The 20,228-nt window shown below is 44.1% G+C and overlaps 2 protein-coding genes across 2 annotated transcripts in view; one reads left to right on the top strand and one right to left on the bottom strand.

The window, feature by feature from the left end:
• The first annotated feature begins 1,270 nt into the window (after positions 1-1,270).
• LOC137090932 (alpha-2-macroglobulin-like protein 1) lies at positions 1,271-9,423 on the top strand. Its single transcript, XM_067454937.1, has 34 exons — positions 1,271-1,474; positions 1,565-1,748; positions 1,818-1,974; positions 2,097-2,149; positions 2,303-2,323; positions 2,431-2,596; positions 2,678-2,762; positions 2,835-2,961; positions 3,038-3,158; positions 3,233-3,342; positions 3,412-3,582; positions 3,666-3,890; positions 3,962-4,174; positions 4,255-4,404; positions 4,798-4,923; positions 4,996-5,089; positions 5,173-5,311; positions 5,408-5,633; positions 5,716-5,839; positions 5,908-6,029; positions 6,117-6,168; positions 6,268-6,351; positions 6,443-6,619; positions 6,818-6,893; positions 6,967-7,123; positions 7,194-7,268; positions 7,342-7,504; positions 8,070-8,254; positions 8,322-8,543; positions 8,618-8,739; positions 8,828-8,909; positions 8,994-9,077; positions 9,155-9,260; positions 9,341-9,423. The coding sequence occupies exons 1-34, from the start codon at positions 1,392-1,394 to the stop codon at positions 9,379-9,381; spliced, it is 4,323 nt and encodes a 1,440-aa protein (XP_067311038.1). The 5' UTR covers positions 1,271-1,391; the 3' UTR covers positions 9,382-9,423.
• A 3,961-nt stretch (positions 9,424-13,384) lies between these two features.
• Positions 13,385-20,228, bottom strand: part of LOC137048399 (uncharacterized) — a 29,940-nt gene continuing 23,096 nt past the window's right edge. Inside the window, 29 exon segments of the mRNA XM_067426539.1 lie at positions 13,385-13,479; positions 13,560-13,665; positions 13,738-13,821; positions 13,907-13,988; positions 14,101-14,222; positions 14,288-14,509; positions 14,577-14,761; positions 14,837-14,999; positions 15,070-15,144; positions 15,212-15,368; positions 15,462-15,537; positions 15,669-15,845; positions 15,936-16,019; positions 16,102-16,153; positions 16,235-16,356; positions 16,427-16,550; positions 16,637-16,862; positions 16,945-17,062; positions 17,253-17,328; positions 17,417-17,578; positions 17,788-17,937; positions 18,017-18,229; positions 18,683-18,910; positions 18,990-19,160; positions 19,230-19,339; positions 19,422-19,542; positions 19,617-19,731; positions 19,801-19,885; positions 19,971-20,136. Of these exon segments, the coding sequence (XP_067282640.1) occupies positions 13,397-13,479; positions 13,560-13,665; positions 13,738-13,821; positions 13,907-13,988; positions 14,101-14,222; positions 14,288-14,509; positions 14,577-14,761; positions 14,837-14,999; positions 15,070-15,144; positions 15,212-15,368; positions 15,462-15,537; positions 15,669-15,845; positions 15,936-16,019; positions 16,102-16,153; positions 16,235-16,356; positions 16,427-16,550; positions 16,637-16,862; positions 16,945-17,062; positions 17,253-17,328; positions 17,417-17,578; positions 17,788-17,937; positions 18,017-18,229; positions 18,683-18,910; positions 18,990-19,160; positions 19,230-19,339; positions 19,422-19,542; positions 19,617-19,731; positions 19,801-19,885; positions 19,971-20,136 (3,855 nt within the window). The 3' untranslated portion in view covers positions 13,385-13,396.

Below are 20,228 nucleotides of genomic sequence, written 5' to 3'. Positions count from 1 at the left end.
ATCATCATCTGGATTCAGTATGCAGTCTTTGTGAGGGGTTATTCATTTTAACAGATTGAATAATATTTGCGCTGTGATCGTGGCATGAGCTTCAGCAGTTTCATAATCATTTATGAAGGATTTTAAATGCATAAGATAAAACCTGTGAGCTACTTTTGAGCTACTTTGTCATTCAGACACAAATAGACATCAAGAATCAACGTATGAATCTCAACATTGGTGACAATCAAAAGCTTCATGCGGCAATGCATGCTGGGTATTTTGAGCAGTGAGTTCACTTTGACCTCACATTGAGACCATAGTATGAACACACAGTGAGAGGGCTGTGAGGATACACTTTTAGATCACTGAGGCCCTGTCCCAAAATTAAAAAAAAATCATCTGCTGGAACAGTAGCAGAAGGTTGGTGGTAGTAGTAGAAGTCACCCAATGGGCAATGAACAAGTTGAAAGGTTCAACAGGATGCTCTTGTCCAAGAAAGTCCATGGTGTTGAGCTTAGGTTCCTGATTTATAAAGGGATGTTTGCGCAGGTTCTGGCGTACGCATGGTTTTATAAATCTTTTAGGATGAAATCTACGCAAAGTTTTATAAATGAGACCCCTGAACTTGATGCGAGCAGCGAGTGGTAGCCAATGCAGAGGCGAGTCGGCAATATGAAATGAGGATCATGCCATTTTGGCAATATGGAGGTGTTCAATATTTTAAAGACTATTTGATTGGTCTGAACAGTTTCTGCTCGGGCAAAATTACTCCTCAACGGATCGAGTCCAGACCGAATTGCCCTACCTCAAATGTTGTGGCTGCAGCTGGCATCCAGTCTAGTTCAACCCACTAATGAGATGTATATCTACTACCTCTCACAGTCTCGCTTTAATTTTTTCTGTTAAAAATCAAAGCTGGCGCTACTGGGAATAAGGGCTATACTAACCAACCGCAGAAACATACGTCACAGCAGTCTCAGGACAGCGGCTCCAATAAATATTGGGAAAATCCCTTAAAAGTGGCTTCAAACCACTTTTATTACACTGCAGTTTGAAGAAGAAAATACCAAATTTGCACATTGTTGATCTTGAAGCGCACGATAGACATACATAACATTAGAAACTTGATTTTCACCCCAGGGGGTCTTTAAACACTCGAGGAATGAATCTCGTTGACTTAACTGATTAACCACCACCTGCAATTCACTTTCGCCTCCCTCAATATGTTTCTATTGCCTGATGATAAAGTGTGCTGATGATTAAAAGTGTTTAAATATCACTGCCATTGTCAGCGGCGATGATTGAGAGAAGCTACTGAGCAGTAAACAGCAGTAGAGCTTAACAGAAGTTCTGCAAAGGTTTCTGAAAGAGCCGATTGATAGTCGTTTGGTGTTGGATGATTGCTCTTAATGGCTGTGAGGGAGAGTTGTGTTTGGAGAGGGCTCATTTTAGCTCTCTTCATTTTTGCTGTTGCTGGACAGACATCTGGACCGTGAGTATCATTTAAATGTTTGAAGTGAAGGGGTTTGTAAAAAAACAAAAACCTTGTACAAATGCTTAATTGTATCTTATTTTTCCACAGGTTCTTCATGGTCATGTTTCCTGCAGTGATTGAGTCAGGCTCTGATGCCAAATTATGTGTAACACTTCTGAAAGCCCAAGAGAGTCTCACGATGACGGTTTCTCTGCTTGATGACAAGAACAGGACGACTCAACTTGTGCAGCAGGTTTCTTCTTTGCCGTTTCACCGCTGCTTTAATTTCCAGGTCTGTTATCATGAGACATGTGGCTTTTTCTAGTGTGGCTTGTTGTATATCAACTGAGTTTCTCTACAGGCTCCTCGAGTAGATGGAGAATCTGTGCAGAAGCTGAAGGTGGATGTTCAAGGGAGGGCCTTCAGAGCGACCGAAGAGAGGAAGGTCATGTTCAGACGCTACCTGAATTTGACCTTCATCCAAACAGACAAACCCATCTACAATCCAGGACAAACGGGTGAGCAGTTCGTGACCCTTGGTTAAATTATAAGGGCTGTAGACAGTCCCTTACGGTACAAGTTCTGATCCTCTTCAAATGCATGCTGCAAATCATTTGAGTGTTTATTGCTGTTTTTGCAGTGAATTTCAGAGTTGTCACCATGGATCCCAAATTTGTACCTTTTGATCAGATGGTAAGGCCTTACCATGAACAAACTGTAAATTTAATGTAGGTTATTTTTCCGTGCCCTGACTTCGGTTTCAGTTGTGCATGTTTCACTAATGACTTTGCTGCCTCAATGCTTGTGCTTTTAAATGCCTGATATTCCTGTCTTTGTGTCTTGCAGTACAATCTGGTGGTGGTGGAGGTGAGGATATGCTCCAGTGCAAGTCTTTGAATGGAGCTGAAGCGTTGTTGGTTTTTTTGGTTACCTGTTTGTAGTGTTTCCCTCTGAGCTGTTAATTGTTTTAATAGGACAATAATAATAACCGGATTGCTCAGTGGACAAATGTTTCCTCAACGGGGTCGATCTTGCAACTCTCTCATGAGTTAAACCCAGAGGCTCAGACAGGGATGTATACACTAAAGGCTTTTATTGGTGACCGACTGAGCTCCCAAGCTTTTGAGGTGAAAAAATATGGTAAGTCGTTGTTCCTATAATGTACAGCAGTTCAATGATATATCTGAGGTCGTGATCTAAAGCATCTCTTTTCTGATTTAGTTTTGCCCAAATTTGATGTGACCCTAAACGTACCACAGATGTACAGTGTTGGAGATGTGGGACTGACCGTTCAGGCTTGTGCCAAGTGAGTGAGGCTTATGTTCTCTTGTTTTGTGGTTGGTCAGTTCTTGATCCTGCTCCTTGTGCGGTTTCCCAGATACACATATGGCCAACCTGTTCCTGGTCAAGCATTGCTGGAAGTGTGCCGTGATCCCTTTCCATATGCTGTTCTGAATGATGTGGCTCCTGATGTGACACGTCGGTGTCTGAATAAAACCGCAAAGGTGTGACTGCTGCCTTAGTGCTGAGGGTTTGTCTGCTTGTGCTTGCCTTTAATATGAATTTCTCTCCTGCTACCAGATGAATGCTACGGGCTGTGCCTCTCTTACTGTCGACACATCAGTGTTTTTCAACACCAAGTTTGAAAATGAGATGCAAGATCTCTTTCTTGTAAATGTGACCGTCACTGAGGAGGGAACAGGTGAGCTATTGGCTGAGCTGAACCAACAGCACATGCTTGAATTGGATGGCTTGATTTATTTGTTCCCTGTCCAGATGTTGTGATGTCAAAGTCTGCAACCGTGTCCATTACATTTGAAGTCGGCAAGGTCACGTTTGTGGACCTCCCGGATTATTTTGAACCCGGATCAGTGATTAATGGAAAGGCAAGTAAAAGTTTATCCCTGGTCACAGAAGCCTTTAAATTGGTTCCTAACCTTGATCGTTCCCAACAGATATCGGCGTCTCGTTTCAATGGGACTCCAATTGCGAACAAAGCAGTGTATCTCCTGGATGGTAACAGCTGGCCAAACAAACGGCTGCTGAATCTGACCACAAACCAGAATGGGCTGGTCATGTTCTCCCTCAAGACTGCTGATCTTCCAAAAGCTGATCTCAATCTGGTGGTACGATTTGCTCTTTATATTTTGTGACATGAAGATATCTCTCTCTCTCTTGCAAGAAACTGATTCCGTTCATTGTTCCCCAGGCAAGTGCGACTCCAGAGGTTGTTTATAATTACAAATCACCATACTTCACTACAGATTCGAGGGTTGTTCAACTTTCCGGACCTACTTCTGACAGCCCATCACTTAGTGAACTGACTATAGTGAAACTCGAGCAGCCGCTCAAATGTGGGGCTGTGTTTCCAGTGACCGTGAAGTATTCTTTTGTTGGAGAGACTGGCGACTACAGCGCTGACATAATCTATATGGTGAGTGGACATTTAATTTGTGCTGGTCTGTTTGCTCAGCACCTTGTATCCATCTGTGTGTCTTCTGTCAGGTCTTGTCCAGGGGAGTGATCGTCCTCCATGGATTTCAGACGGTCAAAGCGAGGGCTTCTGATACAGTCACGAGCGGCTCGGTGTCGTTCCAACTGTCTGTCAGTGTCGCTATGGCTCCAGCAGTGCAGATTCTGGTCTACTGCGTTCTGCCCAGTGGTGATGTAGCTGCAGCTAGTGTGTTGTTTGATACTGAAATGTGTTTCCAAAACCAGGTATGATGTGCACTAGCATCTGTTTGGCTTATGCGGGGGATGGTGACATGCCCTACATGACATGTTGGTCCTTTTTTCAGGTGTCTCTACAGTTTTCTCCGGCTACGGCTGTTCCTGCTGAGGGAAATGTTCTGACTGTCTCTGCTCAAGCAGGATCTCTGTGTGGCCTTAGTGCTGTAGATCAGAGCGTCCGGATCTTGGAGCCAGGAAGACGTCTGAGTGCTGAAATGGTATCATTTTTAACAAACTTAAAGGATCCTTTTTTTCTTTTAGGCTGTAATAATTTATCAGTTCATTAAAGTTGTGTTTAGTGCAACAAGTCACTGGTTCAAAGCATCTGCCGAATTAATGAATGTAGAGCTATCAAATGTGACTGAAGGTGGTCTGCTGGAAGCTCTGCTCTACTTTTTAAAGTTAAATGGATTTCTTACAAAAACCTTTAATTTGCTTCAGATGGACTTCATTAACCCCCTGGAGCCATGAGGTTTACTTTTCTAATGGCAGGATGCTTAACTTTACTCATAGACATGCTGTCATTTAACTCTGCTCAACTAATGTTTACTAGATTAATGTGGTTAAATGATCCATGTGCTTTATTCCCCCCCCCCACCCCCTGTTCTCAGGTGTTCAACTTGCTCCCAGTGCGACTGCAATCAGATTATCCATATGAAGTTGAGGATGAACAGGAGTGTCTGAATGTTCGAGCCCGTCGAGCTGTTCCTACAGAACAAGCCTACGAAACCTTCAGGGTAGAAAGTTTATCATTTACTAAATCCTCCTTAATTTTTCAAACATCTTATGTTTGTTTCTTCATTTGGAAGAATGCGGGGATGAAGGTTGCAACAAATTTGCCTATCAGAGCACCTCAGTGTCTGACGTACAGAGGCCTGGACTATTATCGCAACTTCCCTAAGGGTATGTCTGTTACTTTGACTCTTGCTCTGGAAATTGCTACATGACTTGCAGATTCAGTTGCTATAAACCCAATTGTCCTGCAGTGTGGTTTCACGGGTTCCCTGAACCCATAATGGCTGCTGCTCTTCCATTAGAAGAAAGTGAGGGCGACACATCCTCTTTTGATGTGACCGTTAGAACTTACTTTCCAGAAACGTGGATCTGGCAGCTTGCTCAAGTGGGGTTGGTGTGGCTTCTTTTGTTCCATCTCTAAAGCTCGCTGCCCACAATATTTACTTCTCATTCCCATTATTTCACTCTTTTTCTGCTATCCTTCAGAGCCACTGGATCCACACAAATTCCCATCACTGTTCCTGACACCATCACCACATGGGAGACTGAGGCGTTCTGCCTGTCCTCCAAAGGTTTCGGTCTGGCTCCTCCTGCTCTGCTGACGGTCTTCCAGCCCTTCTTCCTGGAGCTCTCCCTGCCGTACTCCATCGTCCGTGGGGAGTCTTTTGATCTGAAGGCCACTGTCTTCAGCTATCTGTCCAAGTGCATCATGGTCTGTCATGCTTTATTTTCCTTTATATAATGGCTCTGTATAGAAGGTCCCGTCTTTGCTCCATGTGCCGTTTCATTGGCAGGTTAAAGTGACTCCAGCTTACTCCACAAACTTTACTCTTAAAGAATATCCTGAGCCGTACACATCCTGTCTTTGTGGCAATGGGAGAAAGACCTTCAAATGGGCTCTCTCAGCTTCTGTTCTCGGTCAGTTTTGGACTGTTTCTGAATTTGAAGTGAATGTGGAGTTGCTCACTTCCTGTCTGTCACCACAGGAACTGTCAACGTGACGGTCAATGCTTCAGCTGAGCCATCCCGGACTCGATGTGGCACTGAGGCCGTGACCGTGCCGACGAGAGGCCGCATTGATGTAGTTACTCGAAGTCTACTTGTCCTGGTAAGTGTTAACCAGCCTTCTGGAGTTTGCTCATGGAGCTCATTCTGCTTTACTGACGTGCTTTTATTGCCTTTTTTTTTTTTAAAGCCTGAAGGCGTTGAAAGGACAAACACCCAGAGTTGGTTACTGTGTCCAAAGGGTTTGTTTGCACTCCATTAATGGCCCAATACATTTCTCCCTGCACAGCCAAAAACATTAGCCTTGTGCTTAATGCCGATCCATTTTGTTTGGTCTGCAGGAAACGTTCTTTCTGAAGATGTGACTCTGACTCTTCCAACAAACGTGATTCCGGGATCAGCCAGATGCTCAGTTTCAGTCCTTGGTAAAGCATTTCTAGTAGTAGAAACTGGCAGGTGGTGATTTGCAGAATCAGTTAGATTTTGATGTGGGTTTTATGTCTCCCCTTTTTGTAGGGGATATAATGGGTCGTGCGCTGAAGAATCTAGATGGGTTAATACAGATGCCATCTGGCTGTGGAGAACAGAATATGATCATTCTTGCTCCCAATATTTACATCCTGCTGTACCTGAAGGTCACGGGGCAACTCACCGCAGCCATTCGAGAGACCGCCACGGGCTACCTTCAAATCGGTATGGCTGAACGGATCCATTAAAGAGAACTCAAATTCATAATGGAAAACTTTTTGCAGGGCTCCCATTTCCCTGACATAAAGGCTTTCCAAAACGTATGATAGTTTGAGGTGATGGATAGGTAGCCCCCACCCTGGTTGTCAATCATTGCTTGAGACCCTTCCTGACTAATTTCCATGTGGTTTTTGACCTGAACAGGATACCAAGGACAACTGAACTACAGGCACAGTGATGGCTCGTACAGCACTTTTGGCTATGATGCATCCAATACATGGTGAGTTTCATGCTATTGTGGTTTTTATGTAACTTGCGTCACCAGCAGTTTAACAGGCTTCCTCCATGGCCAGGTTGACCGCCTTTGTCATGAGGTGTTTTGGTTTGGCAACGCAATTTGTTTTCATCGATCCGAATGTCCTTCAGAGTGCAAAGGGCTGGCTAATAAGCCAGCAGGGTTCTAATGGCTGTTTCGTGCAACAGGGAACTTTGTACCACAATGACATGAAGGTACATCAATGGTTATCAAATGGACCGTAAACCATAAGCTCTGTCTGAGGCTTTTTTTTGTGTCTTTTAGGGTGGAGTTGGTGATAACGTCACCATGACCGCCTACATCGTCGCATCTCTTCTTGAACTAGGCGTCCCTGTCACAGTAAAAACCCTTTCAGTAGTTGTATGAGCTCCTTGCTGTTCTGGCTGATGTCTGAGATCTGCTTCGCTTTCAGGATCCCATCATTACCAACGCTCTGTCCTGCTTGAGGCCTGTTGTTGGGAACCTGGGAAACACTTATGCCACGGCTCTGCTGGCCTACACCTTCAGTCTAGCTGGAGAGACCACCACTCGATCACAGCTTTTAACTGCCTTGAACAACCTTGCCATTTCTGAAGGTGAAATTCACCAGCATCTTGAGTGGTGTGTATAGTCTTAAGCATTGCCTCGAATGTCAACTTTCTTAGTAGAAAGGACTTTGGTAAAGGTAGGAGTTTTGTATAAACACAGAGCAATAGGTTGACATGCGCAAAGCCTTTATGAAGGTTAAGTGTATTCTGTACTTTGGTTGCACAAGGTTTAAGCTGCAAACGACACTTTCAATGTGAACATTTCACACACAATTTGCTATACAAATATATCATTGCTCAGTGCAGTTTGCATTTAATACTTGTACATTGGCTATGGCAGTTTCCACACTTCATTAAGTAGCAAATCAGTATCATAAAATTTATGAAGGATCATGACACTGAAGAATGGAGCAAGCTCCCTTTTCGTTGGCCATTTGATGACAAACCCCATTTGAACACTCAAAAAATGGAATAAAATCTTGCACTATTGTTCAAACGGTTGACCCCAATATCAGAACTGTTTCACCTTATAACTGACACTGTCGTTTTTCTCCTTGAATGGGTTTATGTTTGCGGTTCTTTGCCGTTGACTTTCTCCCCGCCATCTCTTCAGGTGCTAAGCTCCACTGGTCTCAGACGACATCTGGTGATACTCTGGCGGTGGAGATCAGCGCGTATGTGCTGCTAGCGGTTCTCGCTGTTCAGCCTCTCACGATGGCTAATCTGGGCTATGCTAACCGCATTGTCAACTGGCTGGTGACCCAGCAGAATCCCTATGGAGGCTTCTCCTCCACCCAGGTGCCTCTGACTAGCAAATATGAGCACAATCATTGAGTGGAGTTTTTAATCTGGTGCTCGTTTTCAGGACACGGTGGTGGCTCTTCATGCTCTGTCTGTGTACGCTGCTCAAGTCTTCAGCTTGGACGGCTCAAGCACCGTTGCCGTACAGTCCTCAGTGGTAGGAGGAGACTCTTATAGCTTCACTGTGAATCGGGACAACAGGCTACTGTATCAGGAGAAGCTGCTGAAGAACGTTCCTGGCAAATATACTGTTAAAGCTTCAGGATCCACTTGTGTGTCTGTGCAGGTCTGTATCTTCAGCTCCTTTTACACTTTCTGTTGCACGCATCAAAAGCCTACCGTGCTTTCTTTGTATTCTAGGTTGCATGTTTCTACAACATCCCAACACCCATTAAAGATACCAAAACACTGAGCGTTGACGCAAAGGTGACCGGAGACTGCCGACCGCTTGGCGCCAATCTCCTGTTGAACTTCACGGTGAAGTAAGAAAGGCTTTGACTTCATCCTGAAACCAGTTTATGTCTCTGACAAGAGGAACCGCTTGATCCTGTTGACTAAATTCGTTTTCAGATACAATGGAGCAAAATCATCTACTAACATGGTTCTAGTGGACATTAAACTCCTGTCGGGCTTCACGGCTGATGCATCACTGGTACGCAAGACTTTGCAAATCCTGAGATGCTTGAGGCTCTTTCAGATGTAATTGTGTCTGTAAACATTGGTCTCTTCCCCTCAGCTTGGATCTCCACCGGAGTCGTTTGCTCCGCTAGTGGTGCGGGTTGATTCTGAAGAGGATTATGTCCTAATTTATCTGAAAGAGGTGAGACTGGGTATAATCACTAGCTGCCACATTGTCCAATGCTGTTTGTGCTGCTGTTCATCCTTTCTGTCTCGCAGGTTCCCAAAGGTGTCCCCAAGACTTACACTCTTCAGCTGAAACAGGTTCTTGCAGTGAAAAATCTCAAGCCAGCGGTCATCAACATTTATGACTACTATCAGACAAGTATGCTTTCATCCTAATCAAGCTCTGCTCTGGCTGAATTCACTGAACTTGATCCAGCTCACTTCATGTTCCTCTTTCAGGTGATTCGTTTGAGACCACCTACACATCTCCTTGTCCATGACACTGCTATAGGACGTGACTCAAAATAAATGATTTTATGCAATCACTTGTTTGCCTTTTGTTTAACATGACGAGTGTTGCAGGTCACTGTTGTTATAGAAGTGGTTTCCTAAACTGAACATCTAACTTTGGTTAAGACTAGTAACGATATGCTTGAAGCAAACTCTTCAGGGGTGAGAAATGCCAGAACAACTCCTAATGTCTTCACGGTCCTTGAGATGAGGGTGTTTCAGAAGGAAGACTGGCCTTCCCACCTGATTATAACCTCACTGGCTTTTCCCTGCCCAAACTGTATCCTGAACCCATGTCACCATTCAATCCGACACCCCCTAATCTGTCAAAGTATGACAGGAAGGTGCAAGTCACCTTGATTTATAGTGCTCTTTACAATATACAGGTGAAATTTGACTCTTGTGCAAAAGTTCACTTAATTCAGTCATTTAAAAACAAATATATTGAATCAACTCATTACATGCAAAGTGAGAGATTTCAAGCCTTTTTGTTACCGCTTACAAAAAGCCCAAATTCAAACTCTCAGAATATTGAGACAAGGTTCTGTATCGTAGGCTCACCTGCAAAGGGTTCCTGAGCCTTTGAATGGTCTCTCAGTCTGGTTCAGTACGATCCACAATCATGGGGTAGACTGCTGACCTGACAGTTGTGCATAAAACCATTATTCACACCCACCACAAGGCAGGAAAGACTCAAAAGGGAATGGCAACTGAAGTTGGATGTTCTCAAAGTGCTGTATCAAAGCACATTAATAATAGAAAGTTAAGTGGAAGAAAAAGGTGCTCAAGCAGCAGGGATGACCAAAGTCTGGAGAGGATTGTCAGGAAAAGGCCATTCAAATGTGTGGGGCAGCCATCTACCAGGACATTTTAGAGTGCTTCCACACTGCCTAAAGTACCAAAACCTGGTTCAATGGTCTACGGTGCTTGATTGGCCAGCAGGAGAAAGATGAGAGCCATGAGACCGAACAGTGCAGGCGAGCTGAAGGCTGCTATTGAAGCATCCTGGTCTTCATAACTGAATTTTATTCTGAGATTTTTAATTAGGAGTTTCCATAAGCTATAAGCCATGCTCATCTAAATGACAGCAAATAAAAGGCTTGAAATGTTTCACTTTGCTGGTAATGAGTCTATATAATATACACGTTTCACCTTTTATAATTAAAACAGTTGTAAAAAAGGTGATGAATAGATCCCAATCTGCCTCATTTTAAATTCGGGTACCCCGGTCTGAGATGGAGCAGGTTCGCAATGTCTCCTCGCAATGGAGCAGGTTCGCAATGTCTCCTGGACCTTACAAGTGAGCTCCTGTAGGGGACGTTACATTTGCCCTGCAGGGCCTCCCCTTTCCTGAGTCCGCTTCTTTACACTGTCTGCTACCACAAGCAGAATGAAGCAAAGCACACTGCTCTCCTTTTTCAATCTCTTCTAGTCAGACAGCCCTAACCAAAAATAATAATCAACAGATGTATAGAAAATTTAAGTATACAGAAAATAACATGATGATATATAGATAAAATAACCAAAGATAAGAACAAAGGCGAACTAAAACAGTTATAAAAAGAATACACAATATGATGCAGAGATAAAATAAGGTGCAATCAGTCAGACGTACAGTGGCACAGCGCTCACTCAGTGTTTTGAGTCTGGATTTCAATGTGGCTACTGTTGGAAGCTGGTTTCCAACTGCGGCTCCCATAATAGCTAAAAGTAGACTCTGCTTACTTTGAGTGAACTCTTGGTATTTCTAACTGACTTGATCCCGATGGACGAGTGATCTGTTGGGTTTGTATTTAATCAGCATATCTGCAATGTATTGAGGTCCTAGGTCATGGGGTGATTTAGAAACAAGTAATAGCACTTTAAAATCAGTCCTAGATGTAACTGGAAGCCAGTGTAAAGACCTGAGGACTGGTGTGATATGGTCATATTTTCTGGTTCTGCTCAGAATCCTGGCAGCAGCGTTCTTTATGAGCTGCAGCTATCTAACGGTCTTTTTGGGAAGGCCGGTGAGAAGGCCATTACAATAGTGCACCCTGCTGGTGATGAAAGCATGAACCAGTTTCTCTAAATCTTGCCTGGAAACAAAGCATCCAATTCTTGCAATATTTTTCAGATGATACTATGCTGATTTACTTATTGCTTTGACATAACTACTGAAACTCATGACTACTGGGTGTCGTCAGCATAGCTTTGGTATGCAATTTTGTTTATTTTGTATTATTTGGCTCAGTGGCAGCATATGCAGGTTGAATAGGAGTGGTGCAGGAATTGACCCTTGTGGGACTCCGCATGTCATTGATGTCCACTCAGACTTATGGTCGCCTATACTCACATAATAACCTCTCCCTTCTAAGTATGACCTGAACCATTTGAGGACCATCCCCGGAAGCCCGACCCAGTTTTCCAGGCTGTCAAGAAGTATGTTGTGGTCAACAGTGTCGAATGCAGCACGGAGGTCGAGTAGTACCAGAATTGATGTTTTGCCTGTATCAGTATTTAACCGAATATCATTTATAATCTTTATGAGCACTGTCTCTGTGCTGTGATGCGGATAAAACCAGATTGAAAATTGTCGAGCTTAAGGATTTGTTCAGCTGACTGAAAACAATGAGAAAACTCTAGCATTTCATTTAACCCTTTCCTCTCTGGTGTATTTATTGCAAAAAACGAGTTGAGAAAATGAATCTTGTTTTAGCTTTCAAGTGATGCATAGTTTGTGATAGCTGATTGAATAGTTTGTATAAATAAAAGTAGAGACACGCCCACTTGCGTCAACCTCCCCGCCCACGATCCGGTTGAGGTTAACTGGTTAAAGAACTCAAATAAACCACATATTGTCACAGACAGTCGTGGGTTTCTAGCTTCATATTAGAGATTCCCTGAACATGTCATCATATTACTTCTGAGGCATGTGAGACACGTCCAATCAAGGATGAAGGAAACGAGTGTTTAGTGTCCAACATTTTAAACTTAGCCCATCTTCCCGGTTTTTAATTGTTTTAAATTTCCTATTAAATTGATCCTAAAGCCAAACATATGCCGTTGCTACAACAGACAAGAATGAAAAAGACATGCCCTAGAATGAAAAAGTCACTCAGCATCTTGAAGGGCCGATTCCAACCATATTCCTGCAAGTAGTGATTTCATCCACTTCTTGACTGTCAAACCCATTTCTGATTAAATTGAAAGTTTCTTACCAAGACAACAATTCCAATGATATCCCGTGTTGTCTAGATCGAACGCAAGATGCTAGTATTGGAAACTTGCACACAACAGTTTGTCAAATGAGAACGGTTAATATTTCCCGCCAGTGTTGTCATAAAATACAACAGTAGAGACCCATGTCGATCCCTTTTGACGGATCGAAATCCAAATTAGCCTACATGTCATCATTAACACAATTTAGAAGCCAACTACGTTTACTACTACTGTTTAGTTGCTTAGAGCGCTCACTCAATCCTTGTCGCTAACGTCACCTTCTCCACCATTGAGAACTGAAGCATGTTTATTTGCAGCAGGTGAGTAGTAAACATGACACTGACTATTTTGAGTGGCTTCTACATCACTTTGTTTGGCTAAATAAAGCAACTTTTAAATCAGTACTCTACTGTCAAACTGTAACGTTACTGTACAAACAACATATTTACACACTACCCAGTTCAGTTTGCGATTCAAAGTCAAGCTATCATTGCCATGACAGATGGTATAGATGTGTTAGCTGTGCAGTGAAACCACCAATCAGAGCAGAACTCTGCATTAATAGTCACGGCCCTTCCAAATAAGGCAAAAACAGAGCATTACATCCTAGGGTTGTAGATGGACCTGCAACACCGTATCTGGACAATTTGACCTTAAATTAGCCACATACCCTCTATTTAGATATCAGAACAATTTGAAGTATTGTTTCAAATCATTCTAGGGCACCTTTAAAACCATGTAACCATGCATAAATCTTTAGACAATTTGACTGCACATGAGGCAACAAAGACAGATTGTATAAAATCATTTATTTGAGTCATGTCTTGCAGCCAGTACAGAGTCAAATCGCGGACAGGGTGACGTGTAGGTGGTCTCAAACGCATCACCTGAAAGAGGAACATGAAGTGAGCTTGATCAATTTCAGACAATTCAGCCAGAGCAAAGCACGATTAGGATGAAAGCGTACTTGGCTGATAGTAGTCATAAATGTTGATGACTGCTGGCTTGAGATTTTTCACTGCAAGAACCTGTTTCAGCCGAAGAGTGTAGCTCATGGGGACTCCTTTGGGAACCTACGAGACAGAAAGGATGAACAGTATTCGAAGATGGCAGCTAGTGAATATACCCAGTGTACAAGGTCTCACCTCTTTCAGATACACTAGGACATGATCATCATCAGCATCAACCCGCTCCACTAGCGGCGCAAACGACTGGGGTGGAGATCCAAGCTGAGGGCAAATCCATAGTTTACAGACAGACAATTATTTGAAGGAGCTTCTAGCATCTTGGGACTAAATCATCTTGAACACAAACCGGTGACGTATCTGCAGTGAAGCCTGACAGGAGCTTAATGTCCACGATAACCATGTTAGTGCTTGCTTTTACGCCGTTGTATCTGAATGTGTAATGGGGGAAATAAGTGGTTTAGTCAACAGATCAACACAGCTACCTTTTGCAGGAGTCAAACAAGAGCTGGTTTCAGGAAACCAAGCCAAAGATATCCTTACGTCACTGTGAAGTTCAACTTGAGATTGGCTCCAAGCCGTTGGCAGTCTCCCTTAACCGCCGCTTCAACACTCAGTGTCCTGGTGACTTTAACGGGTGTTGGGATGTTGTAGAAACATGCAATCTATAGTACGGAGAGCTTTTTAAGAAATCGGATTTGCACAAGACACAGGAGGTGAAGATACAGACCTGCACAGACACACAGTTGGATCCTGAGGCTTTAACACTATATTTGCCAGGAACGTTCTTCAGCGGTTTCTCCTGATACAGCAGCCTGTTGTCCCGATTCACGGTGAAACTATAAGAGTCTCCTCCTACCACTGACGACTGTACAGTAACGGTGCTGGAGCCGTCCAAACTAAACACTTGAGCAGCGTACACAGACAGGGCATGAAGAGCCACCACAGTGTCCTGAAAACAAGCACCAGATTAAAAACCCCACTCAATGAGCGTGCTCATGTTTGGTAGTCAGAGGCACCTGGGTCGAGGAGAAGCCTCCATAGGGATTCTGCTGGGTCACCAGCCAGTTGACAATGCGGTTAGCATAGCCCAGATTAGCCGTCGTGAGAGGCTGAACAGCGAGAACCGCTAGCAGCACGTAAGCGCTGATCTCAACCGCCAGAGTATCACCAGATGTCGTCTGGGACCAATGGAGCTTAGTGCCTTAGGAGGAGATGGAGGGGAGAAAGTTGATGGCAAAGGCGATAACCAATATCAAGAGGCTGGTGTAAATGTCACCTTCAGAAATGGCAAGGTTGTCCAAGGTAGTTAAAAGCTGAGATCGAGTGGTGGTCTCTCCAGCTAGACTGAAGGTGTAGGCCAGCAGAGCCGTGGCATAAGTGTTTCCCAGGTTCCCAATGACAGGCCTCAAGCAGGACAGAGCGTTGATAATGACGGGATCCTGAAATCAAAGCAAGCGTCAGACAGCAAGGTCACCTGCAAGGAACACATACAACTACGAGATGTTTTACCGTGGCAGGGACGCCTAATTCAAGCAATGATGCCACAACGTAGCCAGTCATGGTCACGTGGTCACCAACTCCCCCCTAAAAAACAAAAGATTTAGAACATACCAAGTCTATTGGTTAGAGCATTAAGAAACGTATAAGGCACCTTCATGTCACTGTGGTACAGAGTTCCCTGTTGCATGAAACAGCCATCTGAACGCTGCTTGCTGATCAACCAATCCTTTGCACTCTGCAGGACATTTGGATCAATGAAGATGAATTGCCTCGCTAGACCAAAAGACCTCAGGACAAAGGCAGTCAACCTGGCCGTGAAGAAGGTTGTGACAACCTGAACTTAAACCGAAAGTGCCATAACAGCTTATACACTCACAACAGTAGAACAGGAAGCAGCTCACCATGTATTGGATTCATCATAACCAAAGGTGCTGTATGAACCATCCTCGTGTCTGTAGTTCAGTTGTCCTTGATATCCTGATTAGGTCAAAAGCCACATGCAAATTGGTCAGGCAGTTAGACAGTCTGATAGTCTAAGGGGAAGAGCAGGACTAAACCTTCTTGACATTTAGGCTCATACACATTTAAAGTGGATTGGTCGTCCATACCGATTTGAAGGTAGCCTATGGCAGTCTCTCGAATGGCTGCGGTGAGTTGCCCAGTGACCTTCAGGTACAGCAGGACGTAAATATTGGGAGCAAGAATGATCATATTCTGTTCTCCACAGCCAGAAGGCATCTGTAACAACCCATCTAGATTCTTCAGTGCACGACCCATTATATCCCCTACAAGAGGAGAAGCATAAAGCCCACATCAGAATTAGCATTATTCAGCCAAACATAATGCATCACTTTCTACTCCATGAAATGCTTTACCAAGGACTGAAACGGAGCATCTGGCTGATCCCTCAATTACATTGCTCGGAAAAGTCACAGTCACGTCTTCAGAAAGAACGTTTCCTGTAGACCGAACAAAGGATCAGCGTTGAACACTAGGCAAATGTTTGGCTGTACAGGGAGAAATCATTGAGTGCAAACAAACCCTTTGGACACAGTAACCAACTCTGGGTGTTTGTCCTTTCAACTCCTTCAGGCTATAAAAAGCAATAAAACACCACGTCAGTAAAGCAGAATGAGTTCCATGATCAAATGCCTGAAGGCCGTTTTACACTTACCAGGACAAGTAGACTTCGAGTGACAACGTCAATGCGTCCTCTTGACGGCACGGTCACGGCCTCAGTGCCACATCGAGTCCGGGATGGCTCAGCTGAAGCATTGACCGTCACATTGACCATTCCTGTGGTCACAGACAGGAAGTGAGCAACACAGTTCACTTCAAATTTAGAAACAGACGGTACAAAACTGACCGAGAACAGAAGCTGAGAGAACCCATTTGAAGGTCTTTCTCCCATTGGCACAAAGACAGGATGAGTACGGATCAGGATATTCTGTAAGAGTGAAGTTTGTGGATGAAGCTGGAGTCACTTTAACCTGCCAATGAAACGGAGCACATGAAGCAAAGATGGGACCTTCTCTATACATATCCATTATATAAAGGTAAATAAACCATGACAGACCATGATACACTTGGACAGATAGCTGAAGACCGTGGCCTTCAGATCAAAAGACTCCCCACGGACTATGGAGTACGGCAGGGAGAGCTCCAGGAAGAAGGGCTGGAAGACCGTCAGCAAAGCAGGAGGAGCCAGACCGAAACCTATTGAGGACAGGCAGAATGCCTCAGTCTCCCATGTGGTGATGGTGTCAGGAACAGTGAGAGCAACTTGTGTGGATCCAGTGGCTCTGAAGGACAGCCGAAGAGAAATAATGGGAATTAGGGAGTTTACTAATACGTACTCTAGAAGGAACGAGATCCTCCACTAACCCCACTTGAGCAAGCTGCCAGAACCAGGTTTCTGGAAAGTAAGTCCTGATGGTCACATCAGAAGAGGAAGCGTCGCCTCCAGCACTTTCTGCTTCCAGAGGACCACGAAGATTCACCACTGAAAGGGACAAGCAATTTTACACCCATTTACTCCACGCACGCTTAGTACATTAGAATATTTAGTCTGCAGACTATGCCAATATATAGAACAACTGCATTTATGGTTAAACACCCCACACAATTGGCTGGTTCACAAAGGAACGAGGAATAACCTCCAGGTCATTAAGATTCTCACTCAAATAACCTACTGTCTGGAAAGCGGGACAACAGCCGGCACGGAGGGGCTCGTACAGCAAGATTTGTTGCGATCTTCATTCCCAGGCTCTGTAATAGTAACAGTAGATTCAAAACAATTCAGTCTCATTGACTTCAAGTCTTATTCAGTGACTACGTGGTCATGAATGTTTTCTACCTTGAATGCTGTGTAGGCTTGATTTGTAGGAACAGTGTAGGGAGGATAAATCCTCCCTACAGCAACCTCAACAGCTCGACGGGGTCGAAAACCAAAACATGGTTCATCCTCAACGCTGTACGGGTAACCTGATAGTGAGCGCACTGGGAGCAAGTCAAACACCTGGGACCATGAAACAATTGCTTTCTGTTATTGCACTAAAGGCATTTTGGCAGGTTATGTTCAGAGTTTATAATGTAAGGCGTTAAAGGTACAACACTGCTATAATCATAACAGCATGGGTTTGTCTAATTGACTCGTCAGCATTACGCAAATTGTAAAGCTGAACCGTCAATCAAGCTCAAGGATTAAGAGCAACTGCACATGGATACCATTTCAGCACTCAGGCGTCTTCCTGGCTCCAAGATCCGGACGCTCTGATCTACAGCACTAAGGCCACACAGAGATCCTGCTTGAGCAGAGACCGTCAAAACATTTCCCTCAGCAGGAACGGCTGTAGCAGGAGAGAACTGTAGAGACACCTGAAACAAGTACAAACACGCTGTAGGGTACATCACCATTCCCCACATAAAGCCAAAAGGATGCTAGTGCACATCAAACCTGGTTTTGGAAACACCTTTCTGTCTCAAGAGACACAGTAGCTGCAACTACATTCTCACTGGGAAGAACGCAGTAGACCAGAATCTGCACTGCTGGAGCCATAGCGACACTGACAGACAGTTGGAACGACACAGAGCCACTCGTGACGGTATCAGAAGCGCTCACTTTGACTGTCTGAAATCCATGGAGGACAATCACTCCTCTGGACAGGACCTGACAAGAGACAAACAGGTACATGACTCCTTACACAGCACCACCTCAAAAAAAAACAACAATTACTATTTTGAAATTAAACAGCTTTAAGTCCAAGTATTACATATTGGGTGAATACAGAGATCGGAATAGCTGTTTGAAACATTTAAACACGGTTCAATAATTCCAGTTTGCTTCGCTTGAGGGTCACCAGGGATATGAGTGACCCTGGGAAGCGCAATGCGCTGCTCGTGCATGTTAGGTTTGTTTACAGCAGGGTGCGTTCCTTTGACGCAGCAAACAGCGGTATTGCGCACGTTAAATTGTTGAGGGGTAAAGTACTGTTTCAGCCGAAGAGTTCTAAAAATCAGAAGTCATAAGTCACAGGACTTTGAAGTGCCCACAATAACAATATCACGCCGGTTAGTTATCGTATTATAACGGCAAAGCTAACCACAACTGATGTGCACTCACCATATAGACGATATCAGCGCTGTAGTCACCAGTCTCTCCAACAAAAGAATACTTCACCGTCACTGGAAACACAGCACCACATTTGAGCGGCTGCTCGAGCTTCACTATAGCCAGTTCACTAAATGATGGGCTCTCAGGAGAAGCGGTTCGGAGAAGTCGAACAACCCTTGTATCTGTAGTGAAGTATGGGGATTTGTAACCATAACCAACCACTGGAGTCACACTCACCTGGGGAAACAGTGAATGGAATTGGTTTCTTGCAAGAGTGAGCTGTCTACAGTCACAAAATATAAAGAGCAAATCGTACCACCAGATTGAGATCAGCTTTAGGAAGATTGGCAGTGTTGAGCGAGATCGTGGCCAGTCCGTTCTGGTTTGTGGTCAGATTCAGCAGCAGTTTGTTTGGCCAGCTGGTAGCATCCAGGAGATACACAGCTTTACTTGCAATTGGGGTCCCATCGAAACGAGACACGGATATCTGGTAGAAATGACCAAGGTTAGGAAGGGGAACCAATTTAAAGGCTTCTGCAACCAGGGAGACATTTACCTTTCCATTAATTGTTAATCCAGGTTCAAAATAATCTGGGAGGTCCACAAAGGCGACCTTGCCAACTTCAAATGTAATGGACACCATTGCAGATTTTGACACCACTACATCTGGAAAGCGAGAAAACAAATAAATAAATAAAGTCAACTCCCTCCATACACAGCCATTGGTTCAGATCAGCCAATAGCTCACCTGTTCCCTCCTCAGTGACGGTCACATTTACAAGTAGTGTGTCTTGCATATAATTTTCAAGCGCATTGCCAAAAAACACTGATGTGTCGACAACAAGGACAGCACAACCTGTAGCATTCATCTGGTAGCAGAACAAAGGAGGTCAAATTTAAGACAAGCAGAAGAAAACCCTCCATTGTAAGGCAGGAGTCAAACCTGTGCAGTTTTATTCAGGCAACGGCGGGTAACGCCAGGCACCGCAACATATGAAAATGGCTCACGGCACACTTCCACCAGCACTTGACCAGGTACAGGTTGGCCATACGTGTATCTGGGAAACGTCACAAGTAACATCAAGAATTGACCATCCGCAAGATAAGAAAATACAAGCCTTACTCACTTGGCACAAGCCTCAACTTTCAGTCCCACAGCGGCAACGCTGTACGTCTGTGGGGTGTTTACGGTAACGTCAAACTTGGGCAAAACTAAAGCAGGAAACAAACTTGCCAAGATTAGGAGCCCAGATCTGTCGTTGAACTGCTGTTGTACAGTATAGGGACAAGGACTTACCGTATTTTTTCACCTCAAAAACATGGGAGATCATTCGGTCACCAATAAAAGCCTTTATTGTATACATCCCTATCTGAGCCTCTGGGTTTAACTTGTGAGAAAGCTGCAAGATCCACCCCGTTGAGGAAACGTTTGTCCACTGGCCAATCCGGTTATTACGATTGTCCTATGAAAACAACTAACAGATCAGAGGGAAAAAACTACAAAAAAAAAGAAAAGAAAAAAAAAAGACACCCATTCAAGAAAAACATCAGCTCC

Source organism: Pseudorasbora parva, chromosome 2 (assembly GCF_024679245.1).
Source record: "Pseudorasbora parva isolate DD20220531a chromosome 2, ASM2467924v1, whole genome shotgun sequence".
NCBI classification, from domain to species: Eukaryota; Metazoa; Chordata; class Actinopteri; order Cypriniformes; family Gobionidae; genus Pseudorasbora; species Pseudorasbora parva.
This window is presented reverse-complemented; position numbering and strand designations above follow the sequence as displayed.